Genomic DNA, 21,161 nt, shown 5'->3' on the forward strand with positions numbered 1-21,161 from the left:
AGGGCCAAGTTTCTGCCCCAGCTCTTAGCAAGGCAGGCGGCTCCCTGGGGAAAGTGAGACTATCTCTGCACACAGAACCTAATATTGCACATGACATATTCAAATAGCATGTCTGTAATTATGCAAGATTACTTATCTGCAACAGGCAAAGTTCTTAGATTCAGAGTTTTCAGTGAGCATTCATTGGTATAATGGGACTATATGTAACTATTCAATTTACCATCGTGTAAAACTGCAAAAAGTAGCAAACCTGTGTAGGTGAGACGCTTCAGCCACCAAATAGTTGTAAAATAAAGGCCTTAATTAGTTTCTATAAAAAGAGAAATCACAATAAAATAAATAATTCCATCCTCATAGAACATATTTACTTTCTATGGATTTTGATAAATACATAAATGAAACATTGATAAAACGGACACGTAAGCCGAGATAAGTAATTGTCTGACTGCTATCCTTTTAACGTGACTCATTTCAGCAAAGCCTGGTCAGTGATCTATTTTTGGCCCCATTCAAATTGAAAAATGCAGATGAGACATCATTAAAATCTTGTCTGTGATGAAATGTCTCTCGTGCCCAGTGTGCATTTCTTCCTCCATTTGTCCAATTTGGGAGAAAAAACGGGGCTGGTTGAGCATACATCACATTTATTACCGCTGACTGTACAAGCATATTGTACAGGTTTCCAAAGTAAGATGACAGTTTAAATCAATTCCATGGTGATAAAAGCCATTGTCAGTGATTCACAGTGATCCTGTATGACAACTACCCTGCGTGCCCATTGTTTCTCACATTTTCTAAAACATGTGATCATTAGTTCACTACATTGACATTGGTTTAAATCTTTAGTTTTTTTTTTTTTTTGGTTGAACTAGTCCTTTAATAATCAATGGCTTGACAACCTTTAGAGTGAAACCCTGAAAAGGTTAAAAAGGCTTCCCAGTGTGTGATGTATTATATTGGCAATGTAAAATTTAGGTTTTCAAGACTACAAATGTCTGAATGAAACAATTACAAAATGATTCGACCGTTTCAAATGGGCAAAGCCAAAATCAACGTGAAATCTAGAGACGAAGGTGAAGTTAATTTCATAGTACCATTTATATCATTTAACTGAATTACAGTGGGAAAATTCACTCACATCAGCATCATCACATACCAGCCTTGCATTAGCTTTCAAGTCCATGTAACATACACACCAGTCACCTCAAAGTCAATATAAATGTAAAATACTTTTTTTACAAATAAATGAAAACATCCTGTGTCGTCATAGTCATGAAAGGAGAGCGGTGTTAGACATTCCCTGCTGTTTGCATCGTGCACTATGACCTCTTTTTTTTATCACAGTCTCTCATGTGTTTCTTTTCTTAGTTTGTCTTCACAATTCAAGTGCAACGGATTAGCAGCTGCCAGTCCCTGCTCAGTTAATTAATGTCACTGAAGAGAAGGGATACACTTTATATTTAAACAAGTCAGTGACAGCAGAGTGTTGAAACAGGCTTGTTATTAAATGTATTTGTTATTAAATGTGGTGCTACTTTTTATATTGACTGTGTTGTTAAAGAAGATGAAAAAGATTTAGAAACATCTTTTCTAGTGATGAACTTAAGTTGTTTTAGCTTTAGATCACTTGGTTAAATATGAGGAACATTTACGACAGAGTGATGGTTTGGAGGTTTCAACCAAACGAGGTAAACTGATAATGATGAAGACAAAGATTCACACTCAGCGTGAACTCACCACTCGCCAGTTTAATGTTGCTCTTCATTTAACACCTGCAAATTTGAGGTAAATGCTAAATACATTTCTATTTTAAATAGGAATTTTTCAAATGATAATCTGCATGCTACCATGGAAAACTTAACCAGAAAAGCAAAAAATATCTCTATTAGGGAGATTCATGGCCTGCATCCCCTCTGGCCTTTCTGTGTTAGTGGCCTTTTAAAGACATTTTTTATGACTTTTCGACTCTATTATACAGTTCACAGGAAAGAGAGACAAAAAGATGGGAGACAGAGGGCGTGACATGCAGCAAAGGTCCCAGACAGATATTAGATATCTGAGATATTACTGTACAAATGCAGCACTGACCAGCCAGTACAGTCAAGAAGGGACTTCTTAGTTGAACTTTGCCTCTGTCCCTCTCAGTGCCAAGTGCCATGTTTGCACACACAGTCGTGGATAATTCACGTTGCCTGTTATTTTGAAAATTCTTGGTGAATTTGTCATTGTGGCATTATCAAAGCAGATATGCAGCTTTTAACATAGGGACATGTTTAACAACTTTTAATTGACTCAATAAAAACCCCATCTTTCTCTTATAAGAGCTAAATTATCAGCCTGTGATGTAAGGTTATGTTCTTAAGAAGGATAATTGCTGGATGTTGTGAAGGGATCTATATTAACTCAAGTACTCTGATAACTGTAAGTACCAGGGGAAGAGACTGACACATAGAAAACATGGATCTATGGTAAACAACACACATTCAAAATATTTTTTTATGAGAAAGTGCACCCAACATGTTCATTAGATGTCAACGCCTAATGCATTTACTTTTGTTTACAATAAAAACACATGTCAAATATAATGCTCAAGTCCAATTTGCACCTTGTTGGGTTTATTAAAGTTAGATTCTAAAGGCAGGCAGGTCAACATGGACATTAACATAGTTAAATATGAACGAGTAATTATATATACACCACGTGGGCTGTAGCTGTTAAAAATCAATCTGGCAAATAAGTGGGATCATAATCTCTGCATTTGGAAATATTTCTGTTTAATCCTGTTTCACGCCCAATTAAAGACAGCACACGATGCCCATTTGTTACCTCAGTGTTTGTTATGCAAATAGACATTAACATTGCATTTTCTGTTTAGCTGCAAGATGTGACTATTTTTATGTTGTTAATATTTATGGGCCTGTTGCAAAAGATTAGAGAAATAAATGATGAACCCATTTCAAACTGGCCCATGCTGCAGGGCAAAGTGGTTTCCCCCTGTAAAGAAAAGAAAATCAAGCAGTAGTTTATTCTTCAGAGGAAGAATTTGAAAAACTAAAATCATTGCAGCTTTCCTCCAGTGAACAAAGGTTTTGAGCCAGCACATAGGGATGGATGCTTTTCAATCCTGAAATGTGTTTTCAGGCAGGGTCAAGCTAAAATATAATCCAGCACATTAAGCATGGTAAGAGATGTCAGAACTTCAGAGGCCAGGTACCAGAGAGCATGGCAACAAACACACTGACTGACATTTTACTGAAATGGCACAAAAAAGCAGGAGCTGAGTTACACTTTTACAAAAGTAGGGGAATTGTGTTTTGTCGGTGAAGAGACTGCCTGAAAATATCTGCTTGAAAGCAACCACTGAATTTGTATTTGGGAAAGTACAAAACTTCATTACAGTTTCAGCCACACACAGCTGCCTTTCTGTGTTATTTTATTAAATGGGCAGAGGGAGTCTTCTCCAGAGAGCAGTAAGAAAGTCCAGACCTACAGTAGGTTCATATAAAGAAGCCTTTTATTTTCCAAATAAATTGTGTAATCGCCTGCATTTTTTATTTTATTTTTTTTAATAAAACTTTTTGGGCCCAGCTACAATTCACTTCTCTGTCATCAGTTTTCCTGGATGTCATTTAAAAACAACTAGTAGCTGTTTGACATGCTGTTTGAAGCTTGTCCTCAAATGATTCAGCTTAAGAACAGACCGTTAGAAGACTATCAACCGTGTGATTACATGTTCTTAATGTTCGTGCTTCGTCTGCTCATAATATAATCTTTTTTGGAAAAGCCTAATTGTCTTTGCTAATGTTACTGTAAATAGCCTTATCCCTGTATTCAGTAGTTAACACCCAGCTCCCAGCACTAGCAGCTATTAGACTGTGATGGCACTATCTTATGAAGAAATGTATCAAATGTGGTAACGGGATAACTATCTGTCTAGAGCTGGAATAAAACCGCATGTATTCAGTGCTCTTCCAGTAAATCTTAAGTCAAAGATCCCCACATCCATTCTCATCAACAGAGGATGAAGACCTCTATTAACCTTGGTTCATTTCAGTACTTTCTCAGATTGGTGGTTTTGTATGCACAGTACTGTAGATAATTTCCCTTTCAATGTAGCGTGATGTGGCACACTTTATGAAAAGCAAAGTGAATGGTCTGCCGATCGAAGATAAATTAGCACTTGATATGATAACAAGACTAATTAGAAGACTGATATGAAATTTATGCAGAATAAGTACAGAATCTTTGTCTTGTCAGTGTAATATAATTCTCTTGTTTGGTGCATCCGTAACTGTTGATAAAATAGTTTTTTATCAAAAGTATGTTTTTTTTAAATCGACAGGTTTAGTTTATGGTTTTCATGTTTCTATTACAGTAACTTGTATGTGACTGTTGGGTCTGGTCCCTGGAAAATTGTGTTTGTCTAAGGTGTGGCTGTTGTTTACATGCTTAAATCAAGATCGTCCTTCTGACCTGAAAGCCTTTTATCAATACACCGTCTGTCATCTGACGCGTCAGACTGGACTTTGCCCTGGTCAGCACTTTAATCAGACATTGTGGTGGTGCTGTCCTTTTGTATGCACTCTTTAAACTTCCAAACTTTAACCTTCTCAGAGCCCCGTTGAAGAGAGTCACTGTGTGTACGTAATCACCGCCGGGCTGTAACGTTGAAGTCGCACACTTTGGAAGTAGCTTCACTTTGTTTTGTAAACATGATGTTCCTTCATTACAGATTCGACTATCAGAAAGTCATAGTATCAGACAGACATTTCATCACTTTATGATAAGCTTTTCTAATAGTTAACAGTGATTCCACTGGTTCACAACTTGGGTCTTATTATTTTAATTCTGGGCAATCACTGCTGATTACCTAAGTCAGGTGTGTTCAGCCAATCAGAAGCCAGAAAGGCAGGGACAGTTGATAAACCAGAGGGCAGAGGTCCTTGAGAAACATGGGGAGCCCGCCCCTGCTCTGGAGGTAGATGACAAGTGCTTTGCTTGTAAATCTGTATCTGACTGTAGTGGAATAATCAATGCACCAATGAAACATTTTCTTTAATCAATTACAAGACTTTGATAGATAATTTGATTTAAGTGTCAACATAGCCCCTCCCCTTTTGGGTCCCTGCAAAGCAAACGCACAACTGTGGATTAAACTGTTAACTTCAGAGGTTCAGAAATATTTTCATTTTTCTTGCCATCATGTTAAATGTGGATTACTAGGACATAACTGATGCACAGTCATTAGGAGCTGAGAATAATTTAAGGCTACTGATACTCTATGTATTGTATGTACTCTATGTATACTGCATGTACTGCATATACCTATTTCAAAAACTAGTTAACAGGTTCTTTCTCATGTTTTGTTATTGCGATCAGTGACTTATAAAGCCATTTTGACTCCCAGATGAAAAATAAAAGTAGTTTCTACTACATGTAAGATCAACCTGTGTTAATATTTTGTACTGTGCAGTATTTAACACACTGATCCTGCAGCAGTTGTTGCATTTTTCTTCTGCTTCATTACACTTCCCATTCACAATGTCTTGAAGCAGTAGTTTAACAAATTCATTTGAATGCAAATCATAATCTGTGCAAATCCTAATCTAGTCTGATCTAATTTAATATCATAAACTGCTTAGCACTCATTTCCAATGGATTGCATTCACTGTAAACTGCATTATTTTAAACTAGCAGTTTCTTATACACTTGCTGTTTATGAGTGCCAGACTGACTTCAGTGGTATAGTGTGGTGCCTATTCATGGATTTCAAAAAGTCCCATTAAGTATTGAATCATTTTCAGAGATTTGATGGAAATTAATAAAAGAACAAACGCCTGTAATCTCGGTTCACTCAGTTACCTGCTGGAGCAATGTCAAATCAGCTGTTGAGGTCAGACAGAAAAGTTGTTCACAGCTTGTAAGTGTGTAGAAAAGCACAGCTCTGCAACTTGTGTATAGGTTGGTTCTTTGCCTGAGGATGATTTGTGGAAAACTAGCAGCAACACCAAAGACAATATACCCAAACAAATATCCACCAGAGACAGTTGGGCTTTTGTGAGCTTCTAAACTGCACATTTAATAAGATTTGTAGGAAAGAAGGAATGAAAATGCAGCAGTGCCAACTCTTTTGGGAAAGATGAGAGGTTATAACATCATATTCTAGCAGAAGTGTTTTTTTTTTAAATAACAGTAATCTGTAGAACTGGGAGATATGTCAGAAAATCATAGATAAATATTTAAAGTCTTTAACTAGTGGATATAAATAGATACGTAGACGTGTTTTATTGAAGCAGATAAAGAGATATTCTGTCTCGTAGTCTACGTTATAGGGTAATCATGAGACAAAGGGACCTTACCACTCCCAAAATGTAACATAAAAGCATCTGTTTTTAATGTTCTAAATTATCCAGAAACTGCAGCAGTATCATGATAATGGAAAAAATGATTGTTTAAAATATCTGAAATGTCATTTTCCCTTAGAGTTACCTTCTAATGTTTATTAAGGTATATAGGGGATAGCGAATTGATGTGGATGATTTTGGACACTTGGTGGACATTGTCCTGCTTCTAAACATTTGTGATGATTTCACCACATATCATTGTAGTTAAAAATCCTGTGTACAAAGAAAAATCTCGCAGTTTCTCGTGATCCCTCAGCGTCAACTTTGTAGGACCATGTGGAACACAAGATCTGGAACAGACTACTTTCTCTCTGCATGTGCGACTTGGCTCTTCATTTCAGTCCTGACCGTGGCCAGCAGCTTTGTGTGACAGGTGCAGGTGGAACCTTGTGGCAGGTGCAGGTGCCTCAGTATACCAACCGAACACTAATGAATTCGATGACAAGCTTGATAGGAGATTTTATTAAGGAGGTGGTGAGGTTGTAAATCACTGAGGCAAGCGTGAGCCAGAAAGCCAACTCCTAAGCTTAGTCAAAGAGAGGCCCTGTAACTGTCCGCCCGCCTGGAGTGAAACAATAGATTCAAATAGAGTCTTGCCTTGTTCAAATTGATAATCCGGATGCCAGCAGGTTTCTCATCCAGAGCCGAGTGGTGCACCAGCAGAGTAGTTAACCAGTAATCAAGTCACATCCGTCATCCAATTCCAAATTCACCACCTCCTCCCTTCCTTCTGCCCGGCTTAACTCATCCTCTTGTGTTTTCCCTGAGTGACACTTGGAAGTTGGGGAGAGGCTTCGCTGATTGCCCTTGATGTGAATCAGAAGCATCTGCCTGCTCGTTGCCAGTTCCCAACTTCTTAGCCATCGGTCAAATGAGGGGAAACAAGACACAGAGCAACACAGAACTTGGCAGAGAGGTGCTATAGTATATTTCAGTATTACATTTTTAAAGTTATTGTGTACCAGTATAAATGTATACCTGTGTCATAAAGGATAAGCAGAGAGCCAGCCCACAGTTATGCATTTTTATGAGCTACAACATAACGCTGTGTGCTTGAGAAGAAGAGTGCTTTTGTTAATGTCGGAAGAAATTATGAGTGAGGCTGACATAATTAATCTATTCATCAGTTAGCTGACAGAAGATTAATCAGCAACCGCTTTGATTTATCATTTAAGACATTTCTTAATTATGAGAATATGCTGCATTTCTTTATTGTATGTGATAGTGAATGTATTTGTTTCGGACTGTTAATCAGATAAAACAAGAGCTTCAGTAATGAAACCTTTTGTAAACCGTGATGGCAACATTGGATTATTGTCTCTCAATTTCTACAACAAATAATTTAATTTAAGAAAAAAAAAATAATATTGAATATCTAGGAAAACAAGCAGAGGTGCTACATTGTACTTGCCACATATTTGATAAGCGAGCCAACTGTTAAAGCATCGTCTAACACCGACACTGTTACCAACATGAGCAATGTGGAAACAAGCAGCTCAGTCATTCACAGTCCGGTGGGGATGTGTGAGGTAAAACTCATTGCTGCAGTGCAGTTTGGACACAAGGCTACAGTTGGTCAGATAATTGCCTGCTGGACACGTGTTTTACCCAATAGAGTGTGCATCATGTTGAAGGTGGGTTTATGTTCATATTGACCAGCTGTGTTGTTTGCATAAAATGTGATTACACACAGGGGTATTTGAAGAAGTGCTTTGTCTCATCCCATGGTTGAAATCCTCCATTAAGCACTTACCACCTCTGCTAACCAGTTTCCTTGGGGTGGGGGGGGGGGGGGTGGACCCTGCAGATCCATATTTAACATCAGCTCGAGACTTAGAGCTTAAGATGTTTTGTTTTTGTGTCCTTCTGTGGCTCAAACTATTGCTCTGACAATTTAAGGCGAGAAAATTCAGTACTGGAGTTGTAGTGTTAATGTCCTGAGGATGTTGCCTCTGGTGTAAAACAACTTGTTTCTTGTAGCTTTCTCCGACAACACTGGAAACAAAGCGGATTAGATGTTGTCATAAAATGTCTCTGAGGGAAAAGGTGAGGTTCTCCCACACAAATAGGATCGTTTTACCGTTCGCAGTAGCGGGAAGCATTGATGTCTGGCAGGGTGCGCCTTTCAGAGTAAACAAAAAAGTGCAAGCTCAATCCAGCTTGATTATAGAACAACAATTACTGAAGCTGGAATCATACTGCTGCACAGCTTTGAAAAGCAAGGATAGGCGGAATTGCTTTAGATGCACTCAAATCCCTGATTTAATTGAAGCTGGCAACCGTAAGAGATTCCTGGGATGCTTTAAAAAGCATCATTTTTGTGATATAGGTCCCTAGATGGGAGATTTTGCCATAGGACGATTGACTGAGTCACATCAACATCATATTTCAGGCTGATGAATGACAGAGAAACTGAAAATCGGCATCTCTGTGCTGCCAAATATATGTATTATGTAAAGTATGGGGAAAAATACAGAAAATAAAAATATAGAATAACAGTGAAATATAGAATAATAGAAAACAGAGTGTGAATTGTGGAGGGAAAAAGAAAAGAGGTTGTGCTTTGACCTGGTGAATTGTAAATCAAATGCAGCTTTTCCTGGCATGCTCCTAGTTTGATTGAGAAGGTTTCATGTTGCTGTGAAAGTGATTTGGATTGTACATGACAATGAAGAGAGCAGAGTGGATTGTCTGATGAGCTCAAGCCAAGCAGAAAATAGAGAAATTCACTCAGAATTTGCTTCTTTCTTTAAGTATGACTGAAGTAATAGACAAAAATAAAATATTATTTCAAACAAATAGAAATTCTGTGGTTTTCCAAGTCGGAATATGGATCATGTCAGCATTTTATTATTAGTTAGTGCTGGTTGGATGGATATGTTTTTCCAGGCATCTGTTAACAGCTTTATTGTTTTTTATAAGGTTTTAGTTGTGTATTTTGTCTCATTTGTGTTTTTGTTTTGACTAATGTATTTGGGGTTGCCATGAAGTACCTGTCTTTCTTGAAACACTGTTTTTTCCAAGTACACGTAGAGGATGATAGTGTTAAATGTCGAGGGAAAGTAATTGGCATCTACTTATGCATGAAAATGCCTGCAAGTATTCATTGAATTATTCATCTAATATGCTAAGTATTTCTATTTCAATGCCTTATACCTCCCTTAGTTGAAAATTACATAATGTAAGTGATGAACAAATTAGGAGGAGTCACTTTTTGAATACGAGAAAATGCAGGGAGCTCACGCATACATGTGTGTGTTTTTACAATTTAGCATCACTGTCATTTTATGGCAACTGCTCAAACAAAACACGAGACAAAAAAGGAAAAACAAACTGGTCCATTTGTATATTTGGGGAGCTGTTTGCATCATTACCAGACATCAGTGTTCTCCCATGTGTTCTTTACGTCTACTACATTCACACAAACACAGTGGGAGGCAATAAATAATTTTCTGCAATTTCCATCCTCTAATTTAAAAAAGGCTGAAAGATGCAAAATATCTGCATTTATTGCTCATGTGTGAAATTGGTTTACACTACTTTAATTTCATACATCTAAATTATAAAATGCTTATTTTACTTATTTTGAGTTATACAATCAGATTGACGTTACCTAATTCAGATGGCTGTATTATTTTGTTGCTCAGCATTATCACAATATGCACTATTCTTTGACCAGCTTTTTTCCTTTAATTTCTTTGCTTCAGGGAACTAAAATGTACTTTCTTTTCAGCAGCTTTTATTTGTAGGGCTGCAGAAATAAAATCAGCCTCAGTGATTGCTCTCTCAGTGGCCTGCTGAAAGCATTGTGTTTGACACAATGCTAACGCCAAACCGTACTAACAGTACTGCATTAATATCAGTAATCAGTAATATATGATTCAGCTAACCATGATCTTAGAATGCATTTAGGAATGGGGGGAAAAGCAAAACAAAATGTTTGTTAGTTTTGCAAAAATAGAAGAAATTTTTTTTTTAAATGACCCTGAGCTTTACATTAATGTAAATATCTGGTCTGTACATTAGTTTGACCGTTTTCTTACAAAGCAAAGCTGGCTTCCTCCTCATCAGTTGTTTCATCATGTCTGTGCACTAAACAATTAAAGAAGATTTAGTGTCAGGCATCCCCCTGACATGCATGCAATTAATATTCCCTGCTGTCTGCGATGTGTATCCAACAGTTGGTAAACAAGACTGACTTTTGTTGCAGATGTTGGATGGTGGTCATGCTCTGCTAGATAAATATATTAATTCTCTGACAGGCCTTGGGCAGTCCCTTATTAAAACTATTTATTTGTCCACTCCTAATGGCATAATTAATCCAGCCTGAAATTGGAACTACCACATAATCTGCATGACGGCAAACAAACTCATTCTATGCTCAGTATTAGTTTGTGCGGCTTCTGCCTTGTAAAAATATTCAATAATTCCTTCAATCAGAGATGTAGCATATTTAACACTTCCACTGCACTCACTGTTTGGGATGTGTTTCCATTTCCTAGTCCAAGACTGGATCATCAGCGGACTCTCCACTTTTGAATCTCAAACCTTGACTCAGTGCTTTATCACTTTTAACACTTTCAATATGAAATACGTACATAATATATAATATATTTATAGGTGATCAAAAATAATACCTTACTGTGCAAACTGAATCTTCTGACCACTGTTTGGAAAATTAGAGCCATGAACTACATGTTGCTGCAACTTGTTCCACAAATTCATTTTTAATTAATCTCAACAAAATGCAGCATATATGACAATTTGTACAAGTAAGAGCAGATTTCGTTCCTGTAAATAGCTGCAATGATGATCATTTTCTTTCTTACAACCAAGGCCGTTGCAGAAAAAGCCAGCTTAACATTATAAGATTGCTGTAAAATCTGATGGGTGATAATGTCTGGCTGGGACATAAATTGACAAACAGGATGCGGGGCACAGCCCATAAAACCAAGGACGGAGACGGGCTGCTAGGCCGTCCCAGTGGCACTTTGGGAGTAAACTTCAAAGGAAAATTGCATTTGTTTATTGACTGTCAAGCAGCACTTGCTGATTTGGACTTGGAAGTTATTAAATATCATATATGATCCAGATTGTTTTAGTAGGATTAGTCGGCCATGACAGATGCAGACAGTGAGATCATTGTTCCAAAATAAAGGAAATTAGAAGAGTAACGTGGCCATGACATCTACAAGGCTTATTTTGTTAAAAGGACAATTTAGTTTATTTGATTTAAATTGTTTGTCATTTTGGATAATGGATATTTCCCTAACAGGCATTTAAAGCACAAAGCCAAAGAGGACAGAAATGCAAAACTGGCAGCATTTTTTCCTGAATTTGGAAAGTAACTTGTTTTTTTTCCAAGCAGACCTAGAATTATGGAAAAACGACATATTTTCGGTGTGTTATGCTCATCGGATTATGTGTTTAGTTGACATGGAGTGAGTGATTGACAAAGCTCTGATTCAGATGTGGGTGGGTATTAAAATAACAGCTCTGGTAGTGAGCCCTTGGGAATCCTTTCATTTGTCTTTGTCAGACCTGCCATACAGACTGCCTTCTGCAAATTTTCCAAAAATAGCAGTGTGGGTTCATGTGAGGTGGGGGTTGGTCATTAAATATCTCAACCTGCAATGCACTGCATTATTATTATTTTACTGCACCTAATTGCAAAGCAATATCCTCAATACCCCTGTAATAAGTTTGACTAGTTTTTGCGTATGTGGGGCCATCTTTTTGTAATTGCTATCAGTACCAACTCAGTTTTTTTATTATTATTATTTGTAGCAACAGAACATTGACCACAGGAATGAATCCCCAGTTTCATAATAGCAAATAAAAAAACTATAATAAAGCTCAAAAGAGACTGAGGAAAAAAAATAGATTAAGATGAAAAGAGATGTATCTAAACAACAAGTTAAGTTCTGAGTTATGCTGCAGATGTGTACAGAAAGATATTGTACTTTCATGAAAACCACACTGCTGATTCGCTAGCTAGCTGCTAGCTTTCTCCCATTCACCTTAAAGCCATGAATGTTAGCTTAGATTTAATTATTATTACTATATCTTATGTCTTTTCACATACTATTTATTTATTTATTAAGAAATATATTTCAGTTAATGTGATTAAAAATGCTGGCTGTCTTTCACAAAATGAAACTTACACAGGATTAGGATTTTATTAGGTTTTGCTCATGTAAAACCACTTCACCATGGTCTGACCTGGGAAGGTATAGTGCACACTGTGTCCCAGTGGTTGTGTCTTTGTCAAAGAGCACAGTAAGACACCCTGTGACTTGCAAATGCGGTAAAACTATATAGGAGAACATTTGTCCTGAAAAGATGTGCTTGTGTGTTAATGTATTTACTTGTAATAGTATTTAGGTGTCAGTGCTTGTCAACAGTGGACCATGAGCTCCTGCAGCTCCCTCTGTGCGACTGGATGCCACAGCCTTGGCTCCCTTTATTGAGCCATTGCTTGGATGTTGACTGTTGTGTTCAGTAGTGTTTCCTTTAGCCTCAACGGTTCTATTTTACTCCGCAGGGTCGGCCTCGTATAACTCAGGGAGCCGCTGTGACTCCAAGGGTAAAGGAATATTTGTTCTCCATAATAAGATCCAATAAACGATGCCTCTCCCTCAGTCTCAGGAGTTTGATGAGTTTCAGCCAGGGACTGATTTCAAACTGCACATGTCTGAAATGAAAGATTTCATTATCTCATCACCACTGCTTTATGACCATGTGCCTGGTGGTGCCATTTCTGATCATAAGCCTTTTTGTCAGGCATTCTGCTCACTATTATTACATCCCTCTGCGTTGGAAAAGGGGGGTCTTTGTTGGGCTGTTTGTTAAAACACTGGACTCTTATGAGGTCACAATGATAACATGCAGTGTTTGCCATTTGTTTTTTGTCCAGAGCAATTTATAAGTGACTGGTTAGGGAAAAAAAGGAGACTTTTGTTTACGATATACATGTTTCTGTGTCAGTTGGCCTCAAACTATGGGCTGTATTCATTTCGCAGATACCCAAGAGTGTATTCCATTGGGCAATGAATGATATGGCAGACAGGGACCAAACTCTCACCCTACTTTCCCCTGTTACATGAACCTGCAATAAATTTCCAGCCAATGCCATATGGTGGCAAGTCATGTGTGGGACTCAGTGTAACATGTTATTTATTTATTTCCCAGGTGTTGCTTTTCTATTAGTGATTTATGTGTCATTGTGTATGATCCTCTGCTGGGCTCTATGACATCGGGTGTGCAGGATTTTTGGAAGATGGCCCAGGCTGAAACGGAGCCATGGATTCAAAATAACATAGTAAAACTCAGCTACCTACATTCATGAGCCAGGCATTTGAGGAATGATCGACCAGATTGTGTTTAAAACAGCGAAGTGAGGAATTTTGTCACAACTGGTGTGAATTATCCAACAAATTATATGAAGTGTCCATGCTTTGCTTGAGGCTGTTGTCATTTGGAGCTTCTGATTACAGAAGGATGTAAGTGGAGGAGTATTTTGATCTTTTTGAAATTAGTTGTGAAGGAAAAAGAAAATATCTTTTTAACAAGCTGTTTTTGTTGATGATGTGTTGCTGTGGTTTGTTTATTCACACTTGCAGATTGTAAATTTCGATTGGGTTTAATTTGTAATCAACCCCATCTTCTGATATTACATCTATATAGCAATCATTTGCAATAGCTTGAAATTAGGGTTGCAGTTTTTATGCATTGACTACCACCACTATAATGCATCTATAGTTAAAGCAGTGCACGTTGCTCATAGAGTTTAGCACTTCTGTGTTGATTATGTCTGAAGCATGTTAAATTAGAGCATTTCTTGTCCTGGATGTTTTCTCACTGCTGTCTGACACGCCAGGCATGTGTGCACCAGGCTGCCCCTCCTCTTGAAGATGCTTGTTTGGCATCAGCATCAACCTCAGGTAGCTACTGTAGCTAAACCGGGCAACTGCCCGAGAGTCACACTGCCTCTTATTTCCTCCTTGGATGGCAATAAGACTTGTTTTATAATTTGTGTAGTAACAGTAAGAGGTGACTGGATAGTGCAGTAAGCTATAGTACAGTTACACCACGCTTGTCTCCTGCACAGTTTAATATACTTTTAAATAAAAAATGTTTATGTTGCCACATGTGGAAATGAAGTCAGTCAGTAGTGCAAGTTTAAAAAAAAAAAAACAAATTAGACTACATTATGGTTTTTAGAGATGTAAATCATTAACTGGTCTATGAATCATTGCTGTTAATAATGTTATGTTTTGCCACTCAAAAGTTATGGAGAGACGCAGACCTTAGATAAATATATACCCTCCATTAATTCCTCTGCTTCTCTTCACTGTAAGGAAATAACATTTCCTGCATTAGGACCATTAACATACAAACATCATTTTTAGAGAAGAGGTTTGTTTTGATCATATTCATTCTGAAAACACTGTTGGCACTAGGGGAACCTTGTAGAGGATGGATGTGAAATGGTTCTAAAAAAAAGTTTTACTTTCGCACACCCATCTTATTTTACCTAAGAATTACTCATTTGAATTTAAAATTACATTACATATGCTGTAGTCACTATGTACATTTTAAACTGCAATACATCACTTTCACATTAATTCTCACACAGTAACACAAAGCCTGTTGAAGAGTGAAATTGGTTTATTCTTCATGCCACTCTGTGAATGTTTATGTCACTTACAAACTTGTTGTTAAATCAGTTTTTTTTTTCTACATTAACGTAGTTGTAAAACAGTGGCCAAAGTAAAATGGGACATGACAGGGTCACGGAGTGAGACAGGGTTGTTTTACTCACTTATCTCAATTTGTCTTGTGATAAACCGACCTTGAAGAAAAAAAAGTTACTCTGTATCTCATAGTATATAAGGTGAATCCACTTCAGTTATTAAGATTATGTTATGGAACCACTTATCTTTGTACATGTTCTCTCCTTCTATCTATGGACGGGTTCTTCTGCGACTGCTATTATAACCCTTTACAATTAGAGGTCATAAAGTAATCAAGTCTTTAAGAAACTTTGGGGCATCTATGTTATTTTGTTCACATGGTAACCACATGCTCATTCAGTTCTGCTTGGTTTTAAACACCTCCCCGAAGAGTCGTCGCTGTCCTTGAGTCAATAAACAAGGATGTTGGATTAAATGAAAAAGGGATTTTTTTTAGTTTTTTTGTCAGGCAGTGAAAAGGAACATATGATGACTGGTTACTCTGATCCTGTTGATTAAACGGGTAAAAATGAGATACGATCATTAACGAAGGAGCATTGAAAGGCCAAATGTATCAGGTCAATCAACCCCTGAGCTTCTATTCCATCTGCCTCTGTTCACCTCTGTGCCCCAGCTCCCATAAACCATTCTTTTTGAACCAAGATCTTCTTTGTTCCCAATTCTCAGTACAATATTCAGTGGGGAAAACTGAATGTCATTTACAATAGAAACCATCTTAATTGCTATGAAGTATGTGTTCACGGTGTGTGTGTGCACTTGGGTGGGTTAAATGCAGAGCAAAAAAAGTCTGAGTATGGGTCACCATACTTGGCCATATAAGTCACTTTCACTTTCACTTTCACTTCAAGTAATATTTGTTTCTCTGGAAGCTCAATAGTGAATGTCTACAATGCCTCCGTAGTGTCATTCAGTTTAGCAAAGAGAAAAACAGGATTTAATAAATGTGCCCTGTAGAATTTGTCCCTTAATAATTGAATGGACTACATGAATATTTAAATGGCAATGCACGGCCGTACCTCTGGTCAAAAGACCTATCTGTGTAAAAGCAGCCTTCTTTAAACTGGTTGATTGAAAGGACTAAAAGTTTTTTATTTTTTATTTTTTTCTTCTTGTATTCATCCAGGGACTATCTGAATAGATATTAGCTTTCTACCCTATTGCTCTACCCTTTAGTTTTAATGATGGTGCTTTTAATCCAGTTTAAAACACCTCTTTCTCCCAGGGGTGCCAATAAAGAGTGAATTCTCACAGCCAGTGGCAGACATTTAATAGTGAAATCTCACTCTCTCATTCTCTTAACAGACAAAGCTATGATGGGCTGGAAAAGAAGCTAAAGGAAGTCTTCAGTGAACGGAGCGGCATCCTGCACCAGCTCTCCAAGACGTCAAAGGAGCTGGACAACATAAAAGGCAACCTTCAGGTGGGAACGCTACTGTTTTTGTCTGACGTTAGACGCCGTCGTTGGCTGGGAGTTCTGGGCCAGCAGCATTTTAAGCCTCTTTTTTCAGCCATCTCATGACTCTCTTTACTTATTTTTCATCATTCTGCAGTACAGTAACTTACTGGTATTAAATATTAATGTACTGTTTTGTTTTTTTTTTCCAATTTACTTAGCACACCCATTGTTGTGTATGTGATGTCTTACTGGAACATGCAGCTGCTGAATAAACAATGCACAGTCAGAAATGCAGATCAATTGTTTAGTGCTACTGAAAACATCAGTTCAAAAAATGTGCACACTTCCCAATGCAAAAGTCTTAAACTTCAGTCATCAGTACCTCTGCTTTAAGAGTAACATTTACTACATCTTGGAAAGAGTAAATACTCGACCTGTATGTGAGTAAGGTAAGGAAAAGAAGTTTCATTGTCATTGTACAACGAGACACAACGAAACTTTGTTTAGCAGCAGTCTCCTGTAGCAGCTACAGCATCGGGTGCAAAACGTAACAAAGTGCAGAGATAAAAACTATACTGCCTAATATAAGCTAGGAAGACTCTTTAGCTGCAAACACATAAAATCACAGCTGATTGTGCAAAAACCCTGTTGTCCCTAATAGTTGGCAGACAAGCTGAAGTATTAGACTTAGCTGTGGTTTATTAGAGTGTGAGTCGTACTTTCATTATTCCAGTCAATAGTTGTATAGTATCGGCTATGATAACGTTGCGTAGTAGATGGAAAATGGCAACGTCACAAAAACTGAAATAGGGCAAAAGGCCCAAGCAGTCGGACAATTATCCAAGTTTTAAACAATGGCTACTGATGATATTACACCCCTAAGCTGCCTGTTGTAAACATTCATCACACTTTATGGATCAGCTTTTGGTTCAGCTTCCCGTGATTCATAGTTGTGTGCACTGATAGTTTACCTGTGCAATAAAGAAAATTTGTGCCATTATGGATCCACTCACTTACAGTTTTATGTTTTAGTGTTAAATAATCCCACAAAAGTGTCAACTTGGTTAATTATTGACTGACCTCTAGTGTTTCTTGCCTCGATGGCTCCATTCTTAACCAGGTCTCCTCGGAGAAAAACAGTGGCCACTGACCTGAGCTACAAAAATGAAACCTAGGTTGTAATAAACCATCCTTATGTATTGTGTTCCTTACTAATAGATTAACCCCAAAAAACACAAGCTCTTTTAAAAAACTGTAATGTAAAAAATATCTGTGAAAATGTCCATACAGATGTTTCTTTAATCAAAATTACAGTATGTTGCCATTGAAGTAAATGTTTCTATACTTCCAAGTCCCACTTTACATGCATATGTGTTCTGGGAAGTTTTGGAGATTTTACCTTAATGAGATTTGGCTTGAAAACAAATTTGTAAAAGTAGATACTGTAACTCAACTCCTGCAGCGAGACTGATTTTGCTTAGCCTAAGAATAAAAATGCGTTCATAAGACAACTTTAGGAGGATGATAATGAGGATCATTATCTGTGCTGCAAAGCGAGGTATCTGTTAGTTCTGCTAAATACTAGTCTTGGACATTTTATCAAGTAATGTACCTTATTATACAGTAGATATTATAATTCTGTGAGCGTTTCACAAAACACAATTATCGCCATGCCAGACAGTGCACATCACTTCCCACCAGTCAGTTTAGGTCAACTTCATTACAGCTTTTGGCAACGACAAGAAATGAACAAAAACTCAATTATACATTCAGATATTTGAATCATTTAGTATTTTTCTGTCAGATTAGTGTATGCAATCGAGATCTTGCAAAACATGACTCCCTCTTGGACATTCTGACCTTGGTGCCAGATGCCCTGCGTTTCTGTGCAGTACTCCCAAACCTGCAGTCTGATAGTTTCCTTTTTACAGTGTTGAAGTTTTTAGGCTTCAGGGAACTTATGTGCACCAATAGAAGTTTCAGAAAATCAATGATCAAACAAATGAAATGCATACATTTTTTCTGCATTTGTGTGTGTGTGTGTGTGTTTGAGAGAGATGTTCCTTGTGGCTGGATAAAGCTCATGCAGTCTGGCTACCGTCATCCCCAGGGGCAGGCTTTGATGTCCATTCACTCCAGGCTAGCTAAGTTAGCATCTATCTTCGCTCTGGGCCCTACGCCAGCAAACTGGGCAGGGCAGAGGTTGGTGTTAGATTTGGAATAGTGTGCTGTGGAACAAATCTGTTCTTCATGGGGGAAAAACGTTATCTACATAAAAATTATCATAAAATAAATGAAAAGAAAATCAAGTCAACAGGGAGAAGCATTTAGTATTTCTGGAAATTATGATTTATCCGTTTTTTTATGTATAGTTTTAACAAGTTACCCTATAGGTTCAGGTCAGCAGCCCTAATAATTAAACTTAGTGGGGTGGGGAATTCATTGTTGGCAGCAGCTCCTGTGTGAGAACTTGTTAAAACAAGAACAGAAGGTTCTACAGGCATTGGCAACTTATTGGACTGTATTTTGAAAAATAACCTCAGGAGACGCTTTAACATAAGTTAAAAGCAGCTGTTTCAACATGTGATATTGTACAGTGGCTCCCCGTATACCGCCGTACTTGCAAACAGCAGCATAATAGCACAGTCACTAATGTGAGTCAATTAACATTTTGTTCATTTAGTTTTGACATAAAAATGTAGGATCTGTAAATTACCACTAGATTCAGTTAAAAACATTTATACAACTATGAAAGCCCCTACGCTGCACTTTACTCTGGATCAAGTTTGGTGTGAAATTAAATGAGTTGCTTTATGGCACAAAGTGATTGAGGTGGTGTGAGCACTAAAGTCACACAAAGACCTCCAGTATCTCAAAACTGTACTTAACACTTTATATATCACCTCTTGTTTTGAGATTTGTGCATATATCTTATGTTTTTCATGTCCTACTTCCTTCTAGCACATGAGCTGAACATTAAGATCCTATAACTGATAAACAAAAAGGGTATGCAGACTACTGTGTAGCACTAGAAATCATATGCCAAGCTGATTTTAACTACAGCTTGAGTTTCATCAGTGCAAACCTATGGCTTTCTGTCAGCTTATTGAATGGATGTTTGCACCTACCCATCTTTGGTCTGCTTTAGAAAATAGCCTGAATGTGCATTTAAAAGATTTCTGGCATTAAATGTTAAACTGAAAGTGCATTCAAACAGCAAACTTTTTGTGATGGTAAGCCTGTTTCAGATGACAAAGCAAGGCATATAAAAATTTGTGGCCTGTACGGTTATCATCCTTTTTTGTAAACAACAGCACAGAGTGTGGAATAGAAAAGCGGCCATTGGACTTGTGGCACAATGGAAATTATAGAAATCGAGGAGCTTTCACTAGAGAGAGAGGATGCTGGAACTGATGTAATTTTGTAAAAAATAATAATAAACAATTCCAAGCTATTTATTATTCTCACTGCATGGTTTCATCTCAGCTTAAGCCCATCTGAAGTGAAGATACATTCTCTCTTGTCAAGAGCACTTGTTGGCTCATTTCCTTCCCCTTCGTTTTCTTTTCCATAAACGTACATGAAGTGACATCAGGGACTGTGGAGGAGAAGCAGCGTCTCCTCTATGACAGCAGGAAACGGGCTTTATGGAAATGTGGTGCTAATTGCAACAGATCTCACCTTGAAGCACAACTTTAACAAGACACTATACCACCCTTTGAGTCCACATTTCATTTTTTTCAGGGTCTGAAAATGTCTGTTCGTCTCATAACTAATAAAAAATATCTTGGAAGGCTTGAAAGGCAATCAGCGAACTGACTAATCCATAATTACCCATCAGGCAGGTGCTTAGGCACCATTGGAACACAATCTGTATGCCTGCCTGTACTCTCGTTAAGACTTTTATAAAACATTCATCTCCAGATTGTTATAGACTATATAGGTTTTTGGGGGGTTTCAACACCATTTTACATCTGCTGCCTCATTTTATATTTACATTAATTATTTTATGATTCTGGAGCTATTGACATAGAGCCATGACTCACACACTTTACAAATCTTTGGACTGTTGCGTTAAGGAGCTTGCAAATTCTTATTATTTTTTTTTAAAACCTTTTCTTTCCACCATCTGTTGTGGGTGCCTTGACATAATTCTCATTTTGGAGTTTGTCATGTAATACACAAAGCTATGTATTTCCCTTTCTTCTGTTCTCTTGCAGTCACTGAAGAACGATGACACAGTGGCTAAGACCGAGGTACAGAGGATCCTGGAACTCAGCCACAGACAGAGGTAAAGGCATCATGGCTGACCTACACGACGGTTTAAGGAGTGTCATCAAAATTTATGACAGAAATTTCAAATAACCATCAGTTATGGCAGATTAATTGATCAAATCTAAGGTCGACAGCATTTTCAGAACATCATTGTCATCACCTTCACCACCAATTAAACATTAAGTTATAATTAAAACTTATTGAAAGCCATGAAAAAGTATTTCTCTATAGAGTTTTGGGACACGCCGTTTCATGCACCTCTGGATCCACAAGCATAGTCACATTCATTACCTTTTTTTCACAGACAGCGTCACATGGCTGACTACAGCT

At 37.6% G+C, this 21,161-nt stretch overlaps 1 protein-coding gene across 1 annotated transcript in view; it reads left to right on the forward strand.

Annotated features, from left to right (window-relative positions):
• The window catches only part of luzp2 (leucine zipper protein 2), a 124,465-nt gene that overhangs the window by 46,676 nt on the left and 56,628 nt on the right, over window positions 1–21,161 (forward strand). The window contains exons 2-3 of the mRNA XM_026320252.1: window positions 16,463–16,580; window positions 20,777–20,847. Of these exons, the coding sequence (XP_026176037.1) occupies window positions 16,463–16,580; window positions 20,777–20,847 (189 nt within the window). The remainder of the gene's footprint in view (window positions 1–16,462; window positions 16,581–20,776; window positions 20,848–21,161) is intronic.

Source organism: Mastacembelus armatus, chromosome 3, assembly GCF_900324485.2.
Source record: "Mastacembelus armatus chromosome 3, fMasArm1.2, whole genome shotgun sequence".
In the NCBI taxonomy this organism is placed as follows: Eukaryota; Metazoa; Chordata; class Actinopteri; order Synbranchiformes; family Mastacembelidae; genus Mastacembelus; species Mastacembelus armatus.